The sequence below is a fragment of the Anthonomus grandis genome, chromosome 2 (assembly GCF_022605725.1).
Source record: "Anthonomus grandis grandis chromosome 2, icAntGran1.3, whole genome shotgun sequence".
Lineage (NCBI taxonomy): Eukaryota > Metazoa > Arthropoda > Insecta > Coleoptera > Curculionidae > Anthonomus > Anthonomus grandis.
This window is the reverse complement of record NC_065547.1, coordinates 20,475,413-20,495,340: the sequence shown is the minus strand read 5'-3', so window position 1 is coordinate 20,495,340 and position 19,928 is coordinate 20,475,413. Positions and strand designations below refer to the sequence as shown.

Genomic DNA, 19,928 nt, shown 5'->3' with positions numbered 1-19,928 from the left:
TTTACGACTGATAATTTCATATGTTCAGGGTTCGACCCGACGTGTTGCTTCAGATTTTAAAATTAAGATCTCTGGGATTAAAACACCATCGTAAAATAATACTTTAAAATTTAAATTAATATAAATTTGTCTCTATTTAATACCCATGAATCTCGTTTTACTAACCTTAAAACAGGTTATTCGACATAACATGCACTCTTGGAGCCGCCAGCACATTAAGCGAAGATTTCTCCTGAAATTTTAGTCAGTATAACCAGGATCAAAAGGCGTGGTTGATTTACGCCTCTCGATTTCTTTTTAAGGGAAAATTTAAAAGAAAATATATTACAAAAGACAACTGACTATAATGAAATACATCAGAAATACAGTAAAGTCAGTCCCTTCAAAAGGGAATAAATAAAACCCAAATCAATACTGTAATACATTATATTTTAGCTGTTTTACTTTCAATTATACTGAAATCAATAGACAATATTAGTTCAATTTTCTGTGACCACGCACCAGTATTTTATAATTTCCATAATGCAATCTTTTAAATTTAGATAAGATTTGGTAGTAGGAATATTTTGCTATAGCTTGTTTATGGATCGCACGTCTCATGCAGCACAAATAAATAATTTAGTTGATACATTTTTTGCCTGGGCAGTTTTAAGGGCGCAAAAATATTTTATACTCTAATCATAACTCATTTCAAAACCCTTTATAGAACAAGGTTTTGAAAATAGTTTCTTGCAATACCTAATACTGACGAATTTACATCAACTTTACAACAACAGTACATGCTTATAGTTTCTTGCAACAACGTACGAATTCAACGAGGTATGCCGGCGAAACAGCTTTAAAATTTTTTTTTAGTAGCTTCATATAACTTTAAAAACCCTTGAAATTGTTAGGATTGGTTGATAATGAGTTCACTCTTTTTTTTCACTCATTTTAGATAAAAAAAAGTATAAGGAGACAAAATGAGTTCTTACAAGAAAGATTGTTGTTAAAAATGTTTATGCCAAATTAGTACAAATAATATTAGGAAGTCACTTATTCATTACTTTTAGGCCTATCTTAATCATGGGCTGGAAGATTGTACCATTGAAAGATATGAATAAAAAAAAAAACATATATTTTTGGACCACTAAAACTCTCCAGGTATTTGCCGTGTCGATCTGCGTCAAGACAAATAAAGAAAAAAAAGGTAAGACAGAAATATTGCACAAGTTAATTAAAAGAAATAAAGAGTTATGCCGCATTTATTGCTTGAATAAATCAATAATCATCTTTTTTTTTTTAAATTAAATAAATACGATCCATATATAGCTAACATCTACCACAGAAAACCTTAACATTCTTGCTGCTTAGACGTCTGACTATTTCTAAAACCCGGTGGGCTGGAAATTTGTGAATTTATATCATTGGGTGCAAACCAATTTATATTATTCACGTTCTGGGGCGTGTTCAGGTGTGTAAATGAATTTAAATTGGGTTGCTGTATTTGTTGCGTGAACGTCGAAAATGGATTGCTGCTATTCGGCGGAAACTCATATGGTCTTACAGGGCCGTTTTGTGTGATTTGTGGCTGGCTGCCGAGGGGCGACATGGCATAGGGATCTCGAACACCCTGTGAAGGTGGCATCTGAGGTAGCTGGTAGCTTCGGCTAGAGCTCAAGATGGCCGGGTCTAATACTTTCCAATCGTTACATGTGTTTGTAATATCTAAAAAAATAGTGTTGGTCAATAATTGGTTTGCCGAAATTTTTAATCAATTTATTTAATGAGATAATACTGAAAATTGTTTTTTTGTAAATTACAGAAGTACTATTAGGCATTTTTTAAAATTAAATTTCATTATTTGCATTAAGCCCAACTAAAAAAAACCTATTCGTTCTTTTGCTTCTATATTTTACTAAATTTCACCAAAGGCTTATTTGAAGTAAAAATCTGCATGTAATTATTTTAAAGAATACGAGCAAGTGTGTAGTAATGTTAACACTCCATACCGCCTCCCCCTAGTTTGTTTTTCCACAAAACTAAATCATTGAAACAGTTGAAAAGTTTCGTTTCACAGTTTTTGTTCACACTCCAATGGGATTTAAAAAAAAATATTAATTTTGTTTTTAATAGTTTTGTAATTTTGTTCTGGCAATAGCTGGATCGCATAACATCGAAACTTTTTAATGGGAAAGGAGGTCAAGAAGTCCAGTAAAATAGTAAAAAGTTGTAGGTATGATTTATCTGCGTTTCGACGGAAAAAATTCCCGTAATCGAATAAAAAGAGCTGCAACCAAAAATTTCAAGCAAAACACGTTTTTTAAAATAAATAAAAGATTCAACTTTGTTTTATTATTTTTAAACATGTACGGTATAGTATGTTACAAAGAAGAGTTGATCATTAGCTAACGTTTGGCGTTGAACATGAAACTTGTACCATTAATTTACGACAAATATTTAACAAAAAATGTTACTGTTAAATTTAAAAAAAAAAGTTTTTTTGTTTTTTTATTGTTACTTTGATGTATTTTTCGTTTTAGTTTTTCATCTAAATTGTGCAATCGTTTCTCGTAAACGACGTCTTTCGCTTCCATCGTTTGTTTTTGCGAATCTTCAATTAATAATATTGTCAAAACCTAGTAAACAAATTGGGTTAAACTAACTTGACCTCCTTTGGCCCTCCTCGCTATCAGAGCGTTCCGACCGTAGCTCGTTTTTATGTAACCTACTCGTTGAGTATATCTTTTAAAAAATTTGTTTTTCAACAACTAATGTTTTTAATTGGATTTTACAACATTTTCATGGCTACGTTTTTGTAACAGGTACTGTGTGCTTTGTAGGAACAGTTTAATAATAAAAAAACACGGGATTTTTTGCTGTCGAAATGCAGTAGAATCACTACTAGACTACGCCTAATTTTGGATGGGATGACTAGACTAGGATGATATATCGTTATATAGTATACCGAATTTTTAAAAGAATATATGAAATATAATAATTATTGGAAATACTTACTTTTTTGTTGCATTTGTGAATTAAAGCTATTAGGCCAATTATTTGATGGACTATTAATTTGTTGTTGACTATTTGACATATTTAGAAAAGGCAAAATTTTACTACCTAAAGTAGAAAAATAAGAAATAAATAAGTATATAGTTATTATCAGGTGTTGCTTACCGAAAGAGTTCATATGCGTTTGTTGTTGTTGTAAAAAGCCTGGAGGTGGTGGAGGTATATGTGTACTATTTTGATTATGAACTAGCCCATTTATTTGACGACCTAAAAATAAATTATGCATTACCTACCATCCTTAGTATGACCTAATATAAATTGCAAAATTACCTGTATTTAGGCCTGGATTATGTTGTTTGTGACTTGGTTCATTTGCCATAATTTCTGCAAATGCTTTTTGTGTTTCTTGGAAAGGATCGAAGTCCAACTCTGCCTCTGAATTTCTAGTGTTTTGAGTTTGTGGTGAGACTCCCTTAAAATAAATAAGGTAAGACTTGGAAATTCAATTTTATATTAGCGATCTTACTTGTGGTTTGGAATATAGACAATGTACAGAACCAATACCACCATTTAACAATGACGTGTCCCCATTCGTATATGTGGGTGTTTGGATATTATTTTGGTATATACTCTGAAAAACACACATAATTCTAAAAATAGCGTATTTCTTATACATGCCAGAGAGTATGCGAAAGAAAGAGATATTTTATTTTGTGTTTTACGCAAGAAAGCCACTTTTCTCGCTGGAGAAAAAACTACAAAAAGAAATTTAATTAATTTAAACTAAATTAATAAAGGTCTAAATTTGAACATATCCTTTAAAATCGTTTTGGACTATGCATATTACCTATTTTCTAAGAATTGACCTTTTGACTTTAACAATATTTTTTAAAATTATTCATCTGATCAAAAATAAACGAAATATGCTGTTTGAAAGGTAATTTAACACGATTTTATATGAATACTTATTTCTACTTCTTATGTTTTGAAAAAATTAAATTAGGGTTATAGAGAAATTAAAATTTAACACTTATTCCTTTTAAAATGGATATGACCTCCGATCGCCCTAATATCATCTCTCACACGACTAGGTCTAGATGTAATCAAGTTTGTTATTATTTCTTGTGGGATGTTAAGCCATTCTTCTTTTATTGATACAAAAAGCTCTGGGATCGAGTTTGGGGTGTGCTTACACCCCATTTGACGCTAGGACAAATTTTTCGTTTCAGTTCATTCCATAAATGTTCGAGCCAATTTAGGTCAGGACTGTATGCTGGCCTCTCCATAATTCGAAAGCAGACTTCTACAATGTAATCTTGTACAGGGTGTCCCATTTTGGGTACTTTTACGGGATATCTCCGTTATTTTTAAAATTAGAGAGTTGCGGTTTTTGCGACACTGTGCTACTTTTCCGTAAAACTAAAGATGCCGTCAACAAAATTATCATAGCCCTTTTAGTTTTTAAGATACAGAGTATTTTTGAAAATTTTGCATTTTGGGACCCTCATCGTATCTCCGTTACATTTAAAGTTTTTGTAAAAGTAAAAATTCGTTTTTATTGATTTTTTTCCGTAGAATCCAGTGGTGTAGATATTTTTTTTTTGATTAATATTTTCTGAGTTATAACTCAAACTTATGATTTTTTAAACGGAACACCTTTTATATTTATAGTTCATAATATTAGCATTTTTTTACCTTTTTTAAAAGTATATAACAGTATGTACTTATTTTCAAAAATACGCAAATAAATAACAATTTTCTAAATTTAAATGATAATATTCATAATTTAATGGCCATGGCTATTTATAAAAAGAAACAAAAAAATGACAAATAAATAAATGTCAACTATCTTCGGGTTTTGATTGACATTTTGATTGATTTTATGCTCCAAAACCCATTTATTTTCTTATTTGTGAATTTTGCCAAAAAAATGGCAGCATTTGAAAATTATGATACGCTTGTATGTTTTATAATTTATACAAAGCAATGAAAATGCTGAAGAAGCTTCGGAACGTTATATTTCCATAGGTAAGTTAGAAGCCGTTTTATGACTACCTTGTTAGATATCCAGAGAGAAGGCAACCGTTTTTTGGCATATTTGCTTGTTTAAAGGATAATTTACTTAAGCACGGATCTTTTGTTCAGCCGCGTCCTAAAACTTACCATAAAGAAAATAGGGAAGAAAACGAAATAGATCTTTTAGATTATATAGAAGCGACACCCTCGAGCTCATGCAGAAAAATCGAACAAGAAATTGGAGTGCCAAAAACTGACGCACAACGGATCTTAAAAAAATATATGAAAAAACACAACAAGGACGCTTTGGAGTTGGAGTGTCTTGTTTTATTTAGGGAAAATAAATAGTATCCCGAATTTTTGGAAAAAATCTTACAGCGCGTAGGTACCTAGACATAATTGAGGAAGTTATTCCAGAATTTCTGGAAAATATCCCTCTAGCCCAATATAACACTGTCTACCTACAACAAGATGGTGCTCCAAGTAATAACTCTGGGCTAGTAAGGGCATTTCTTGAAAATAACTTTGCTCAAAGATGCATAGGTACCAACGTACCTGTTAGATGGCATCCACGGTCCCCTGATCTGTTGATTTTAGATTTTTTTATGGGGGTATATACAAGATCAAGTGTATAAAAGACAATGCAACAATCTAATAGAACTTCAAGATGCAATTCATTTAGCATATTCATATGCAATTTCAAAATCTGAGAAGGAGACAAATTATTATTTTCAATGCTATTCAAAGGGTTACAAAGATGTGCCAATTTTGTATCAGAGAAGATGGTGGTCATTTTGAACATGTTACGATGTTGTTTTGTTATATGGTTGCTTTCTTATAGTGTTTTATAAATTTATATATTTGTTTTAAATGTTCTTTTATTAACAAAAAAAAATTAGAATGATGCAATACCCCATGCGTTGTTATTAATTTGTAACTTTTTTTTTGTCTATTATTCTTATTTATGGCCTACTATTAAATTATGCATTTAATTTAGAAAATTGTTAGTTATTTGCGTATTTTTGAAAATAAGTTTATATTGTTATATATTTTTAGAAAGGTAAAAAAATGCCAATATTATAAACTATAAATATACGGGATGTTTAAAAAATTAAAAAAAAAATTATAAGTTTGAGTTATAACCCAGAAACTATTAATCAAAAAAAATATATCTACACCAGTAGATTCTATGGAAAAAATCTATCAGAATGAGTTTTTACTTTTACAACAACTTTAAAAATAACGGAGATATGAGAGGGGTTCCAAAATGCAAAAATTTCAAAAATGCCCTGTATCTGAAAAAATAAAAGGGCTATGAAAATTTTGTTTACAGTATCTTTAGTTTTACGAAAAAGTAGCACAGTGTCGCGAAAACCGCAACTCTCTATCTCTAAAAATAACGGAGATATCTCGCAAAAGTACCCTAAATGGGACACTGTACGATTCTTGCAGGGTGTGGCCTTGCATTGTCGTTCATAAAGGTAAATTCGTCTCCAATGTAGTCGACTTAAGGTACCACATGAATTGCTAAAACCTTGATAGATCTAGCAGCTGTTAAAACTCTTCTTCCGTGAATACAATAACCGCTACGAATGAACTCAGGATCGGTTCGAGCTCCCATAGAAATTGCACCCCGCTCGTGAATGCATCAATCTGCAAATCGCTCTCTTGGCCTTCGGTACACTTTCCTTTTTCAATCGCAGCCATGGAAGCATATTCTGGTCTCGTCTGAGAAGAGAACAGACCCCATTGTTCACAAAACATATCCCCCTAGATCAATCAGCAATGGTAACGTATCTCTTTGAATTACAGCGCCAACCTGAACTACAAAATTAACTAAGCCAAAGATTTTCCTGGCGGGGTGGTGGATGAGCCTTCTATATTGCAGTGATTTTTATTGGAATTTCTCGACGAATTTCATATTTTATTTGGATTTTAAATTAGAATTAACATTCTAAGTTATAATCAAACAATATTGGACACACACATAAATGTATAAACACATGTTAGTGACTGTAAACAAATGACAAAAACTTTATAAAATCTACAATTAATCAAATCTATATCAAAATACCTTGAAGCATTACTAGACTATTCAAAATAACCTATACTACCTAAAATTCTTACAGTAAAAAATATAATAACATTCATCAAACCGTCATAATAAACATCAATTTATAATCTACTTATCTTTTTTTTTGTTTTACCTGTTCAAAAAAATTAAATATTTTTATATTTGAAACAATTATCTAAACCGATATTACTACCAAAATTTTTAAAGTTATTTGGTATGACATTATAAAACTTAAAAATCTGTGCCCTACTTACTGTTTTTTAACATTTGGTATTATTTATTGTTTGTTGTTATATTATTCCTGGCTCAAAAGACTTATAAACATATTTCTTTAGATTATTTAATTTACGTGTATAAATACATGTTGAATATATACCGGGTATTACAGGATTTTATAGAAACAGTTGATCTTTAAGGGTGTTAATCCTTAGGTAATTTTAAAAAGAAAATATTAAATAAAGCTATGTCCTAAACCCCTTAATTTCTGAGCTACAGGATGTTAAAATCTTAAGAAGAAATTAGTTTCTTCATAACTTTAAAAACTTCCTAGATATGTTTATGAAATTTAGCACACAGTATCTGAGTATCAACAGCCATTTTATGGTGCAGGAAATTTTTTAAGTTTAACCAGTCGCGTGCAAACAAGAACGTAAACTAAATATTTTGGAGAAATTTTATGTACGCCACTGCTTAAAAATAAAAAATATTTTTATAATTTCCATTCATTTTAGGGCAAATTTGATTTCTTGAACTTTTTTCGTTCGACATGCGATTACCGCAAAAAAAAATTAAAACATTTTTATGCATGGTCAATTTATTAGTAAAAAAAATTAAATGTTATTATTTCAAAAACATATTCTTTTGGGCGATTCTTGCGATTCTGCTATTAAAATTATAACATGACATTTCTATAGAAAAATCAGAAGTAACAGTTTCTAATTCTACTAATTTTATTAAAAACTTTCGCGTATTACTGGATTCATTATTTAAACGTAAACGTACATAGATTTTACTTTTACAGATTTTTAAGTTACTTAAGTTTACTAACCTCCTCCTCCTAAGTTTTATAATGTCGCACCTCAAGGAGCTGCCGTTGCACTTACACGGCATTTATAAATTAATAACAGCATTAATTTCTTAATGTTGTTGACAAAATAAAGCGTTCATTACGGTTGTAAATTGCCTTCCGCCTGTCTCTTCATAACGTCCGCACACTCTTCGAACTGCGCGTGTCATATTCAATTGTCGAGTAACAGCTCGCTGACCAAGTCCTTTTTAAAAAACCTTATTTTCTCCCATGAAAAAAAATCAGGTAAATATTGCAGCTATGTATTGTAAGAGTCTGATGATGATTGAATTCATCAAAATGCATTACTCTTGACTAAAAAATAGGCATTTTCATTTGTGGAGAAAAGTCTTCCCGCCCTTCCTAACTCGCAATACTATAGCCACTTCTCGTCAGGAATGAACTTCTACTTACAAATATTAAATTGCCTTTCAAACAGCATATTTCTTTATTTGATCTCATCAATAATTTTAAAAAATATAGTTAATAAATCAAGTTTACACTGGGCCGATTTATATACACGCAAGTTTATATTTGATAAAACATACTTAGTTATTTAAGCTACTCGTATCCAATAAAGGAGTCATACGCTGCGAAACTGTGGAACACCACATGTCAGCAGTACAGAGTTCTTATTTAATAAATTTCAAATATACAATACTGCTATGCTTTTGTTAATGAATATTTTACGTCTCTTTGCAATTTTTAAAACTATTTTGTACAGAATAAAACACACTTCATATTAACTTTTTTTTATATTAGGTTTCTTTGTGAAAAAACAAATTTGACGGCATTTATGAGAAGTAATAAATATTTGCGGCATTTGAATTTCATGTGTTAATCATTTAAAATAATCATAATGTGTAATTCCTGAATATATTTCATTTCAGAATACTTGTTCAAGTATTCTTGTATTTTAAGATCTTACCGTTTGTGCTCCAAAATTATTCTGCTTAAGAGAGAGATTCATAAGCTGTTCCTCTAATTGTTTCTGTTGAACTATGTGATGGTAAGCATTATGAAAACCATTAAGACCGTTTTGAAAAGACGATGGGCTAGGCGGCTCCTACAATACAATCTTCATGAAATATTCCTTCTCCCAATACTTCCTAGAAATTACCTTATTATTAAATTTATGAAAATCGCTAAAGAATTTTGACATATTGTGATCTAAACCATTTGAAATGTGTGTAGGAGGATTTTCTTGAGGCCTAATGTTAAAAGTATTTGTTTTACTTGCTAACGCATCCATAAGGTTCTCTTGTATTTTTGATATTTCGTAGAAACCACTAAAATTATCTATACCTGCAAACAAATAAATTAAATAGCAGTTAACTTGAATGAAATGGCTTAAATATTTAAAAGCTACACTTGATTGGAATGTATATTTTAATAATAACCACAATTTAATATTATTAAAATCATATTTATTTCATAAATCAAAAAGTTGAAAGACAGGGAGCAGCATTCTCTTGATGAAGGCATGTTAAATATACGTGGCGTCTACGGTAGGTCCGGAATAGACCTATAAATTATTAACACCGAAGGATCTAACAAGCTATCTTAAAGAATGACCTTCTTTTTATCTACTGAAAATAATTTCTATGTACTCAAACTTACAATGCATTTTTTCCAGAGCAAGGAAAAGAGTTAACTGGATAATTAATAATAAGGTGAAGGAAGATGAGAAATGTTAGAATTTTTACGGACAATTCCAGTAAAGTTTATGTCGGACGAAATATTCATGAAGCACAGATATTAAAATAATAATAATAATAAAATGATAGAGAGAAAATATAAATATGTAATGTACCTAAGACGATATTATAATAGGGCCTAAATTAATTCAACAAAGAATTCGGTGATTTGCTAATTCATATGAATATCCGGATCGGGAACAGGGGAATAAATAATAAAATGTAATATTGAATTAAAAACTTAAATAAATCTGCACTTATATTTATTGATCCCTTAACCCGACGAATCAATTGCTTGGATTACGATAAATAATTTAAACTAACAGATAATCAATGAAAACCCTATATTTGAGGTTAGATTAAGCTTAGTCCAAAGTCTCCAATTTTATTTTTCAATATTAGGTTTGTATTTGAAGAGATGCAATCGATGATGGTGACCCGAAGACAAAAAGTCTAATTTAAAATTTAAGAAGATGCGCGCGAACTTAATACGCAATGACAAGAAACCTGCAAAAATCCTTTAAAAGGTACAGTAGGTTTGAATGAACGGTACGTGACTTGATTCAAGAAAGAATCTTTCTCCCAGAAGAGAATCTAAAAACGTTCAAAATATTATCAATTACCATATACAATAGGTACAGGATGTATAATAGTAATAGGATGTCCCATTTTGGGTACTTTTGCGGGGTGTCTCCGTTATTTTTAATGTTAAAGAGATGCAGTTTTCGTGAAGCTAAAGATGCCGTTAACAAAATTTTAATAGCCCTTTAAGTTTTTATGATATAGGGCATTTTTAAAAATGTAGCATTTTGGGACCTCCCTTGTATCTCCGTTATCCTTCATCTTATTGAAAAGGTAAAAGAATATTCTGATAGATTTTTTTCTAGAATACAGTGGTGTAAATAATTTTTTTTATATTTACTACCTTTTTTTTACTGTTCCAAAAATATATATATACACTACAATAGTATACACTTTTTTTCATAAACACGCAAATAAATGTATGCATATGGTTTATGATGAGAGACAAAAATAAATATCAAATATCTTATCGGTTTTTTGATCAACTTTTGGTCTATTTTCCAGAACCAGTTTATTTTCATTCTTTTGGTATTTTTATTTAGAAGGATATTTAGAAGCAGCGAATTTAGAACACCTTCCGACGAAAATTTTCCGTTAGCTTCCAGATCACTCAATTTTTTATTTTTTATGATTTAAAATACGATACGAAAATTGCGAAGGAGGCCAATGATTATTTTTATTGCTGTTCAAAGAATTACAAAGATCTGCCAATTTGGCGTTAGATTGAGTTAGAGATAAACTATTGACTATGACGGAGATACCTCCACAAGAGTACCCAAAATGGGACACCTTGTACATCAATCATACTATGCCTTTCAAAGACTTCCTGGAATCCCAGGGGATACCAAAGAACAGTGAAAAAAGGTAGTTGCAATCTGTTCTGTATGGCGTCGACATTTTCCATTTTAATTTGAATAAATAATTAAATACAGTCCATATGTAAACCATCAAATTATATTACGCAAACCGGCGTAAACCAGTTCAAGTACTGTTAAAGTTTAAGTAAAACGTATAAGAGCAATTACAATAATATTGCACTTTGGGAAAAATGATCGAGTACTGAAATCAATGATTACTATGGCTTCTACCAAGAATAACACAATGACTTTTCTACCAATTACTATACCATAAACTGTGTCTAAAAAGCAGCTCAGATGCTAGACTTTTTTGATGATGACATTAATACGAGATTAATATACTCATCAAGAAACTTCGAAACAATAATAAAAAATATTAATAAGAACCTGATTTTTGAATAATTGCATCATAAATTTTCATTTTGCTACTTTATTTATTATTTTTAAGGAACTTCGTTATTAAATAAAATTACTATTAAGCTTCAATCTGTCTCACACAGGAGACGAACATGGTTAGAACTTTGTATTGGTTTCTTCCACCAAGTGATAGGTTCGAAAGCTTTTTAGCCATGTTCTAAAAATCTTGAAGCTCTAGTAAATGGAAGATCTTTTAAGGGAATGCTTAGGATAAGGAATTTTTGAAACAGATTAACAGTTGTACTACGGTTAGGTAGTCTGATATTAAAACCATTAAAAAACCACATTGGAAAATATCTGTATGAGAAACTGGATGTAATGCATTTGTAGACGTGGTACGATAGGAGCCAAGCTGGCAAAATCAGTCTTCTAAATTTGTATGCATGATTGAGTAAGCCGGCTGTCAGAAGCGGTTTCCCCTTTACAAATTTATTACTTTTTTTAAGTAAATCTAAATTTGACCAATTGCTAATTGTTATATCCTGATCAGCATTTACAATGGCTAGAAAGATCAGCTTTTATATCTCAGAACCAGGCAAAATTACATTAGATAAAGGTAAAAAAGGCTCGATTTTAACAAAAAATATTACAGTTGCGGCTGAGATCTATGGCGTTTTTTTAGAAAAATAAAAAAAAATTTGGATTCGATTTTTTTTTAGAAAACAATATGTTGTAGAAAAAACTTGTTAGACAAAATATACGTATACAGCATGACGTCATCGCTGTATGCCCAATTGCGTCGTAGCTAGATGGCGCAAAGGTACAAAAAAAAAACAATTTTTCGATTTTTACACATTTTTTTTTATCTGTCGCAGAGATTTAAAAATTATATAGAGTAAAAAACGTACAAAACCGATACTAAATAATGTTCCTAGAAAAATTAAATCGTTTTTAGATATTCTTTAGACGTTAGTGTATACGTCAAAGCGTAAGAGAACTTTAGCAAAGGCCAACACATGCGTTTGCTAGCGTTGGCTAGGACGACCGAAAGAACTCATTCAACCATATTCGTTTGCTTTTGTCCTTCAATATAGTTAAAATAGGGAATAAAATAACTCGGTTAAATTAGGATGGATATGAGACCTGTTAAAATATAAAAACCAGCTTAATTACCCTCCCTCTAAATTAAAAAAACACATAAAAATTAAGTAAATAAACATTTACTATAAAAACTCTAATATGCATATAATTGCCTTGGCGACCGCCATCATTCAGTTGAGAATCAAAGATCACAAATGCATTTTTTTTTTGTCCAGCCTACCTTGAAAATAAGCCCAGTCATTTTAGATACATTGGTTACATCTGGCTTCTTGGTTGTGAATACACTATAGCAAAATAAGTAGAAAATGACTAAAAAAAATAATATCAGCAAATCCGACATACAATGTTGTAAATTTCTTTTTGAAAATTAAAAATATTTTACGGGCAAACTAGGCAAACTAAATGCTTGCGAGACGTGGTAGAATGCACTCTATTTAGTTTCGTCGCAATTGAACCAAATTCATTCAGCATTGTCGGGATAACCAGAAGGCAAAACTTTTAGCTCGTTTGTAGGGGTTTTCTATATACGAAGTAAAACAAATATTTTTATAGCAAAGTAATAGGCTGCCAAAAACCTACCAACTAAAAATATTTTTACCATTCTTATGATAAATCCAACAAAATGATTAGGCATGAAGATAACTATTTTCATACAACTTTTTTTGTTTGCCTACAGCGTTGTCAATGTTTTTTTGTCAATCTTTTTCTTATTTTTTGGTCTTTTAGAGGATTCGTTTAAAAAATTGTAATAACTACGGATTACAATTTACCAAAATTTAATATGCAATATTTCAACATTTTTAACTGAAACACCCGGTGTATTCTTATTTTATTAAATTTATCTGTGAAACTCATTAATTTTTTGTAATATATCTCCTATACCTAAACCATTTATTTTTTAAGATATCTTAACTTTTGTTAAGTTAAGCGAGAGAGACCTTGCTGGCTACCGGTCCACCTCTACCTATTCATCGAATATCAAAATGCTCATTTAAAAAAATTATAACCACTTCACTGCAATAAGCTGGAGCCTCAACATGCTGAAACCAAATCCTTTCTCGAATACGGACAGTTACATATATTAGAAGTTAAGATATATTTCACATTAAAAAAATGCGGTTCAATAACGTATTGCCCTATATCCTGCCTAAGCTTTAGGCGACCACCTGTGTTAGTGATGAATTTCTCTAATAAAAAATGGATTGCTAGTGTCATAATAATGAAAATTTTGGTTACATCGCATATTGATATGAATTGTTAGAAACTGGTCGATTCTTATGTACTCTTATGATAAACGGCAAACTTGGTGGGTTAAAGGATGACCGAGCATACATAACACACTGCGATAAAATTACATAAACATGAAAGTAAAATGCATCACGAATCAGAATTCTATGATTTGCCAGTCCGTAACACAGCCCTAAGTCATTTCGTAAAGGATGCATTTAAACGAAAATATACTACGTTCGCGTACCGATATAAGACTTTGAGGACTTGTTATTGACACTTTTTAACAAGAAATGGCATGGACTCATCAGAAAACTAATGAAAAACTTATAAATTTTATTATCTGACGCATTACAATATAATTTAGTCTCATTCAAAAGATAAGAAATAAGTTTTTTTAAAAATCTTTTTAGTATTTATTATTTGCGTAACAAATTTACATAGTTTTTATGTGCGTTTCACGCTGCTAATCTGACTATTTAGCTGGCTAAATACCTTATAGCGCAATCGGAAGTTTCGTGCTACGGTAAGAGAAAAATCGCATACACCGCCTATTTAACAGTTCAAGCACGAAGAAGCTAACCTTGGAACAGCCTTTAGAACACACATCGTCAGAAAGTTGTACCCACCAAGGAAGTCAATACAAGAGTTTAGAAACACGAGGCTAAGGCAGAAAAAAAAAACCCTACGGAAATTCTCATAATTTTGGCGTAAGCGCCTTTTACCTATTTTTCTTTATTTTTACCATAAACTAAATTTATTTCAACTGTTCTTCTTAAAATTACCTAAAGGACTAAAACCCTTAACGATCAGCATCTTATACTGTTATACCCCGTGTTTTTGCTCTTTGGCTACTCGCTTAGTTTCTTATATAAATCAGAAAAGGAATATAAATCTTGGATGAAAAATTCACATTCCATTATTAAAAATATTAAGCAGGCTATTTAAAAGTTCTAAGTTATGTGTCTAACTACTTTGATAGTTACATTTTATGTTTAATCCGAACATATACATGTATGTAATGAACCCATACTTTTAAAAAATAGGTATGTGAAATTAATGTGGTAAATTAATCAGTGACTAAAAGAACAAAAAGAAGAATAAATAAATAAATATATTTTAGTTTCGTGTTTGTGGCCCAATATCTTTAATATTGCGGAGGATTTTTGGGTGGGGTCAGAAATAAAACAAACCTGTTTACTTAAATGTCGACGTTTCGACTTATATGAAGTCATCCTCAGGGCACTAAGTCTAGGTTTCTTTAATTATAATTAAAATATCAACAATGATTGTTGATTCTAGTTTGGTGGCAAACTAGGTGCTATGTGCATATTTCCACAATCTGTTCGAAACCAGCTATTGGTAATCGAGAAGATCAAAATCAGGAAGCTTCGAAAAGAATGCATATTATTGAGGCAATATCTAGTCGCGATAAGCGTGGTAAGCAGTGCGGTTAGCGATTAATAATGTTGAATTAATTGCTTTGTTAGACACTGGAAGTGACGTTAATGCCTTAAGAACGGATGTTTATTAGAATAATTTCGCAAATATTCAACTGGATCCGAAAACAAATCATTCCTATCAAATTTTTGCCATTTTATGCTGAAAAGGATGGTTGGAGTAACAATGAATTGCGTGATCTGTCTGCGTTGGCTTTCTATAAAAACTGAAATTTACATGATTAACTCTCCTATGAATAGTGAGGTCTAAAAAGTTTAAATTTTATTATTTTCAATTTCTAGGGTGAATCTGATATTAGGATAAATTAAATTATCATTACATTTTTGGAGTAAATTACTTGTTAATTTGTGTCGCCATCTAATACTACAAAAAACAATCATCAATGTACCTTCTATAAAATTTAATTTCGTTATTTGACAGTATGTAATTATTTTCTAAATCATGCATAAAGACATTTGCCAGGAAAGGAGATAAACGGCTTCCTATGGCAAGGCCTTCGGGTTGCAGATAAAAAGTTTTATTGAAAGTACTCCTGAGCTAGGCATAAGTTCAATAAAGACAAAACTTGGTTAACGGTATTATCAGAAAGCCACCTGGATTTTTAAATATCTATTACTAGAACTACTGTATCTTTTTTTTGGGAGAGACGTAAACAAATTACAAACATCCAGTGAGACCATTATAGAGTCAGATGATATAGGAAAATCTTTAAGTTTCGTTTATGAGTTCTATTGTATTTTTTTAATGCAAATTGGAGGTTAAACTGGGTTAAAGATTGTATAAGGTTAAGAAGAAATTTTGATAAAATGCACACTGGATTATTAGTAAAACTAACTACCGGGTGGATAGGTATGTTTGGTTTGTGAATTTTAGGTAACCTGTATAATCTTGGCACAGAGAGGGTTACTAGCAACTAAAGTCCTGGGCGCATTAAATTCTTAAAAAAAATTCCTTGAAGGTATGAAAACATGTTTTGATTTTGTTTATAATTTTTTTAAGGGATTGTTTTCAATTTTTATAAAATTATTGAATATAATATAAAACCTTTTGAATACAATCGTCGCCATTCATCATAACAAAACAGTCCCTCTTGTCTGCTTTTGAAATTACTAAGCTTTTGTTCCTATTTTTTTTTTAAGAGTAAGATTAATAGAGTAAGATTACATTTTAAACATATAATTTTATTAACCGTTCTGTCTCTGTATATATCGGGTGACACAGGAAAAAGGGAACACTAAATACCTTTGTTATTTTTCAAGATAAACAAATGAAATTTGTTAATCGATAGATTTGTTATAAGAGCATCTCTTGACACGTTCTATTGTTTTCCATCACTTTTAACAGGAAAATACACTAAATTTCTTATTTTAAATGGGACACTTGGTATATTATTACGTATTTTAATAAAAAATAATATTCTGAGAATGATACTTTATTTTTTACTCATGGAAAAAATAATTTTTTACAATTTTAAAATAGGGTATCATCAATGCGTTCATTTAATTTTTAATCAAGTAATCACGGAAAAATCGTTTTCATTGCATTTTATGACTTAAATCTTTTACACCCCTATTTAAACTATCCAAACTATTAATTTTGGCTTTTAGTTAATTTTTTTAAATAGCACCTTATTGGGAACAACCACTTTTGAAATTCGGTTTCTTTTTCCCAATAATTTGATATGATTATCTTTTAAATCGGTTAATAAATAAGCCCATAAGGAGAAAAAAATTATTAGTAAGTATTAGCTATCATTCAAGCTGTAAAAAAGTTTAGAGTATATTTACTTGGGAATAAATTTAAAATTTTGACTGATTACTGTGCTTTTCAAAAGGCGATGGATAAAAAAGAAAACGCCCAATAACCGATAATGACCAGATGGGCGTTGTTATTACAAGAGTACTGTTATGAAATTGTTCATAGATAAGGGACACAGATGGTTCATGTTGATGCGTTGAGTCGCTATCCATTTATTATGGTGATTCACGCCAATCTTGGAAATGAAGACGGACTGATGCCACGCTTAAAGTTAGCGCAGAACAATGATGAGTCTATCGAGGCTATAAGACAAATTAACAAGTACAGTTAACAAGTACAATTAACAAATTACTAAGTAAAAAGGAGTATAATGATTACTTCTTGAAAAATGATATTTTATATAAATACGACAACGGTTTGGAATTATTTGTTGTTTCTTAATTAATGCAGTCGGAAATAATAAGAGCTGATAAAAAACAAAAAGGTAAAAGAGAAAAGTCAGAGGTCCCTAGTAAGCTGTGTTGCATGTATTTTGAGGAGTAAGAAAGAAGGCAAAAAAAGGGAGACCCCGTAAATAAAGTTTACATACTTTCCAAGCAGACTATTTGGGTCCAGTACCATCAACTAACAAAAACTATCAGCATATTTTAGTCATTATTGATGATTTTTCTAAATTTGTATGGCTATATGCAACCAATTCGACGACAGCCAGAGTAGCTGAAAAGGTGAAACTTTAGCAAAAAATCTTTGGAAATTCAGCAGGGATCATTACCGATGGAGTAACTGCTTTCACCATTACGGAATTTATAAATTATTGGAAGGAGGAAAAAATATGAAGATTATAACTGGTGTTCCAAGGGGTGACGGTCAGGTAGAAATAATTAATAGAATAATCATTCCGGTATTGACTAAATTAAGTGACTCCCAGAAATTGTATAAACACTTGGATGCGGTGCAAAAAATATTAAATTGTACCATTCAAAGGAGTATCAACACTACACTATTTGAAATAATAACTGGAGTAAAAATGAGGAACAAAGAAGATTTACTTATTAAGAAACTATTAGAAAAAGAACCTGTAGATTCTTTGGTTGAACAGAGGAACAAGCAAAGACAACCACCAAAATTCAAATTCAGAAGGTGCAAGAGGAAAATCGTAAGCAGTATAATTTAAGGCGAAGACCACCAAAGAAATATAAAAAAGAAGACCTTGTCGCTACAAAAAGAACTCAGTTTGGCTCTATACTCAAACTACATATAGAAATACCTAGGTCCTTATGAAATTATTAAATCAAAACCTAATGAAAGATATGATGTAGTCAAAGTCGGATATTATGATGGACCAATGACCCGGATCAAAGACTTCTACATGTTCTGAACATATGACACCATGGTAGTTAGGGCAGCGAATCCGAGTCGGATTAGATGTCAGATATGGCCGAGTGTAGGTGTAATTTTAATTAATTTACAATGTTTTTAATATTTTGCCGACAATAACAATAATTTAAAGTAAACGTGACAACGCTGTTACTACTGGCGCCCTCAACGTGTTGAGTAAAAGATAGACGCGGAGAGCCACTCGCGAATTATTATAAAAACGATGACGGTATGTGTAAGACGAGTGATTTATATTAAGACGATAATAAAGACAATATTTGTAAAAGACGACGATATTTGTGTAACATATATATTATATTGTTATAATTAAATAATATATTAACATATATTATTTAATTGTAAGTTGTTTTCTTGTGTCCTACTTTCATGACCAATCCTAGACAACGATAAAAATTCTACAACATATTATTAAAAATGAGTATACAGTAGTTTAATACTTACTTATAGTACACTACACTTGTTTATAGTAAGTATATAGTCAAGTATTTTTCTACAATTTGGATAGTTAATTATAAAAATGATCTAGCCGAAAAAAATATTGAGAAACACACACTTCCAATAATACTTAAAGTAGATTTTGCTGCATGATTTGTTGCTTAGTTTACATTTGTGCTAATAATACTCTCGGAAACTAACCTTTAACAATAATCTAATCTTGCCGAGTCCAAATTTTGCTTGGTTTGGCATGCATCAATAATATCATTAAAATTCACACATATTTGTTCTGTATTTTTTGTCCATTAATCCAGATACTTTATTCTCTGCACGAGTTTTTCACAAACAAAAGTATCCAAATTTACTAAATAAATTTTAATCCATATTTTCCATAAAAATTCACAATAAGGATGGCAACCCACAAGTTTTGCACAATTGGGCAAGTCTTGCAACCAGTGGAGACTAGTAGGTTCTAAGAGAAGCAGGGCACAGGTTGACCTAGCGCGGAAAAAAAATGTTCGCGGAAAGTATAAAAATATTGAAAATCAGATGTTTTTCAGATGAAAACATCGCCAACGCTTTCTTCTTTCATCGAGTTACGTAGAAAAGTTTTCATCCTCTTTAACATGAAGAAGCATTTTTTAATAGTTTAATAGTTTGAAAAGTGATCTTTATTTCTTCCTGTGAAACTAACGATAAAAGAGCAATGGCTTGAGAAATTATTTGAAGTTCCTTTTCATAAAGTACTTGCAATGCTGTTTTTAGACGGGTTTTCTTTAAGAATGGATAAACTTTAACTGTTTCATAAAGCAATTTATCTGGAAAGCTTTTATAATATTCAATAAAATGTTCTTTCACAAATAATGCGATAGCTACTAGATATCCTGTAAAAGTAAATCGAACCC

The 19,928-nt window shown here is 30.8% G+C and overlaps 2 protein-coding genes across 6 annotated transcripts in view; both read right to left on the bottom strand.

Moving 5' to 3' along the window:
• Positions 1–19,928, bottom strand: part of LOC126749002 (phosphate carrier protein, mitochondrial-like) — a 101,200-nt gene that overhangs the window by 75,682 nt on the left and 5,590 nt on the right. The window lies entirely within an intron of this gene.
• LOC126748961 (uncharacterized protein DDB_G0283357) overlaps positions 411–19,928 on the bottom strand; it is an 89,871-nt gene continuing 70,353 nt past the window's right edge. For all 5 annotated transcript variants that reach the window (XM_050458520.1, XM_050458552.1, XM_050458538.1 and 2 more), the window contains exons 11-17: positions 9,271–9,455; positions 9,079–9,216; positions 3,521–3,625; positions 3,325–3,466; positions 3,160–3,261; positions 2,998–3,102; positions 411–1,707 (exon numbers count right to left, since the gene is read on the bottom strand). In XM_050458520.1, coding sequence (XP_050314477.1) covers positions 1,334–1,707; positions 2,998–3,102; positions 3,160–3,261; positions 3,325–3,466; positions 3,521–3,625; positions 9,079–9,216; positions 9,271–9,455 — 1,151 coding nt within the window. In that variant the 3' untranslated portion in view covers positions 411–1,333. The remainder of the gene's footprint in view (positions 1,708–2,997; positions 3,103–3,159; positions 3,262–3,324; positions 3,467–3,520; positions 3,626–9,078; positions 9,217–9,270; positions 9,456–19,928) is intronic.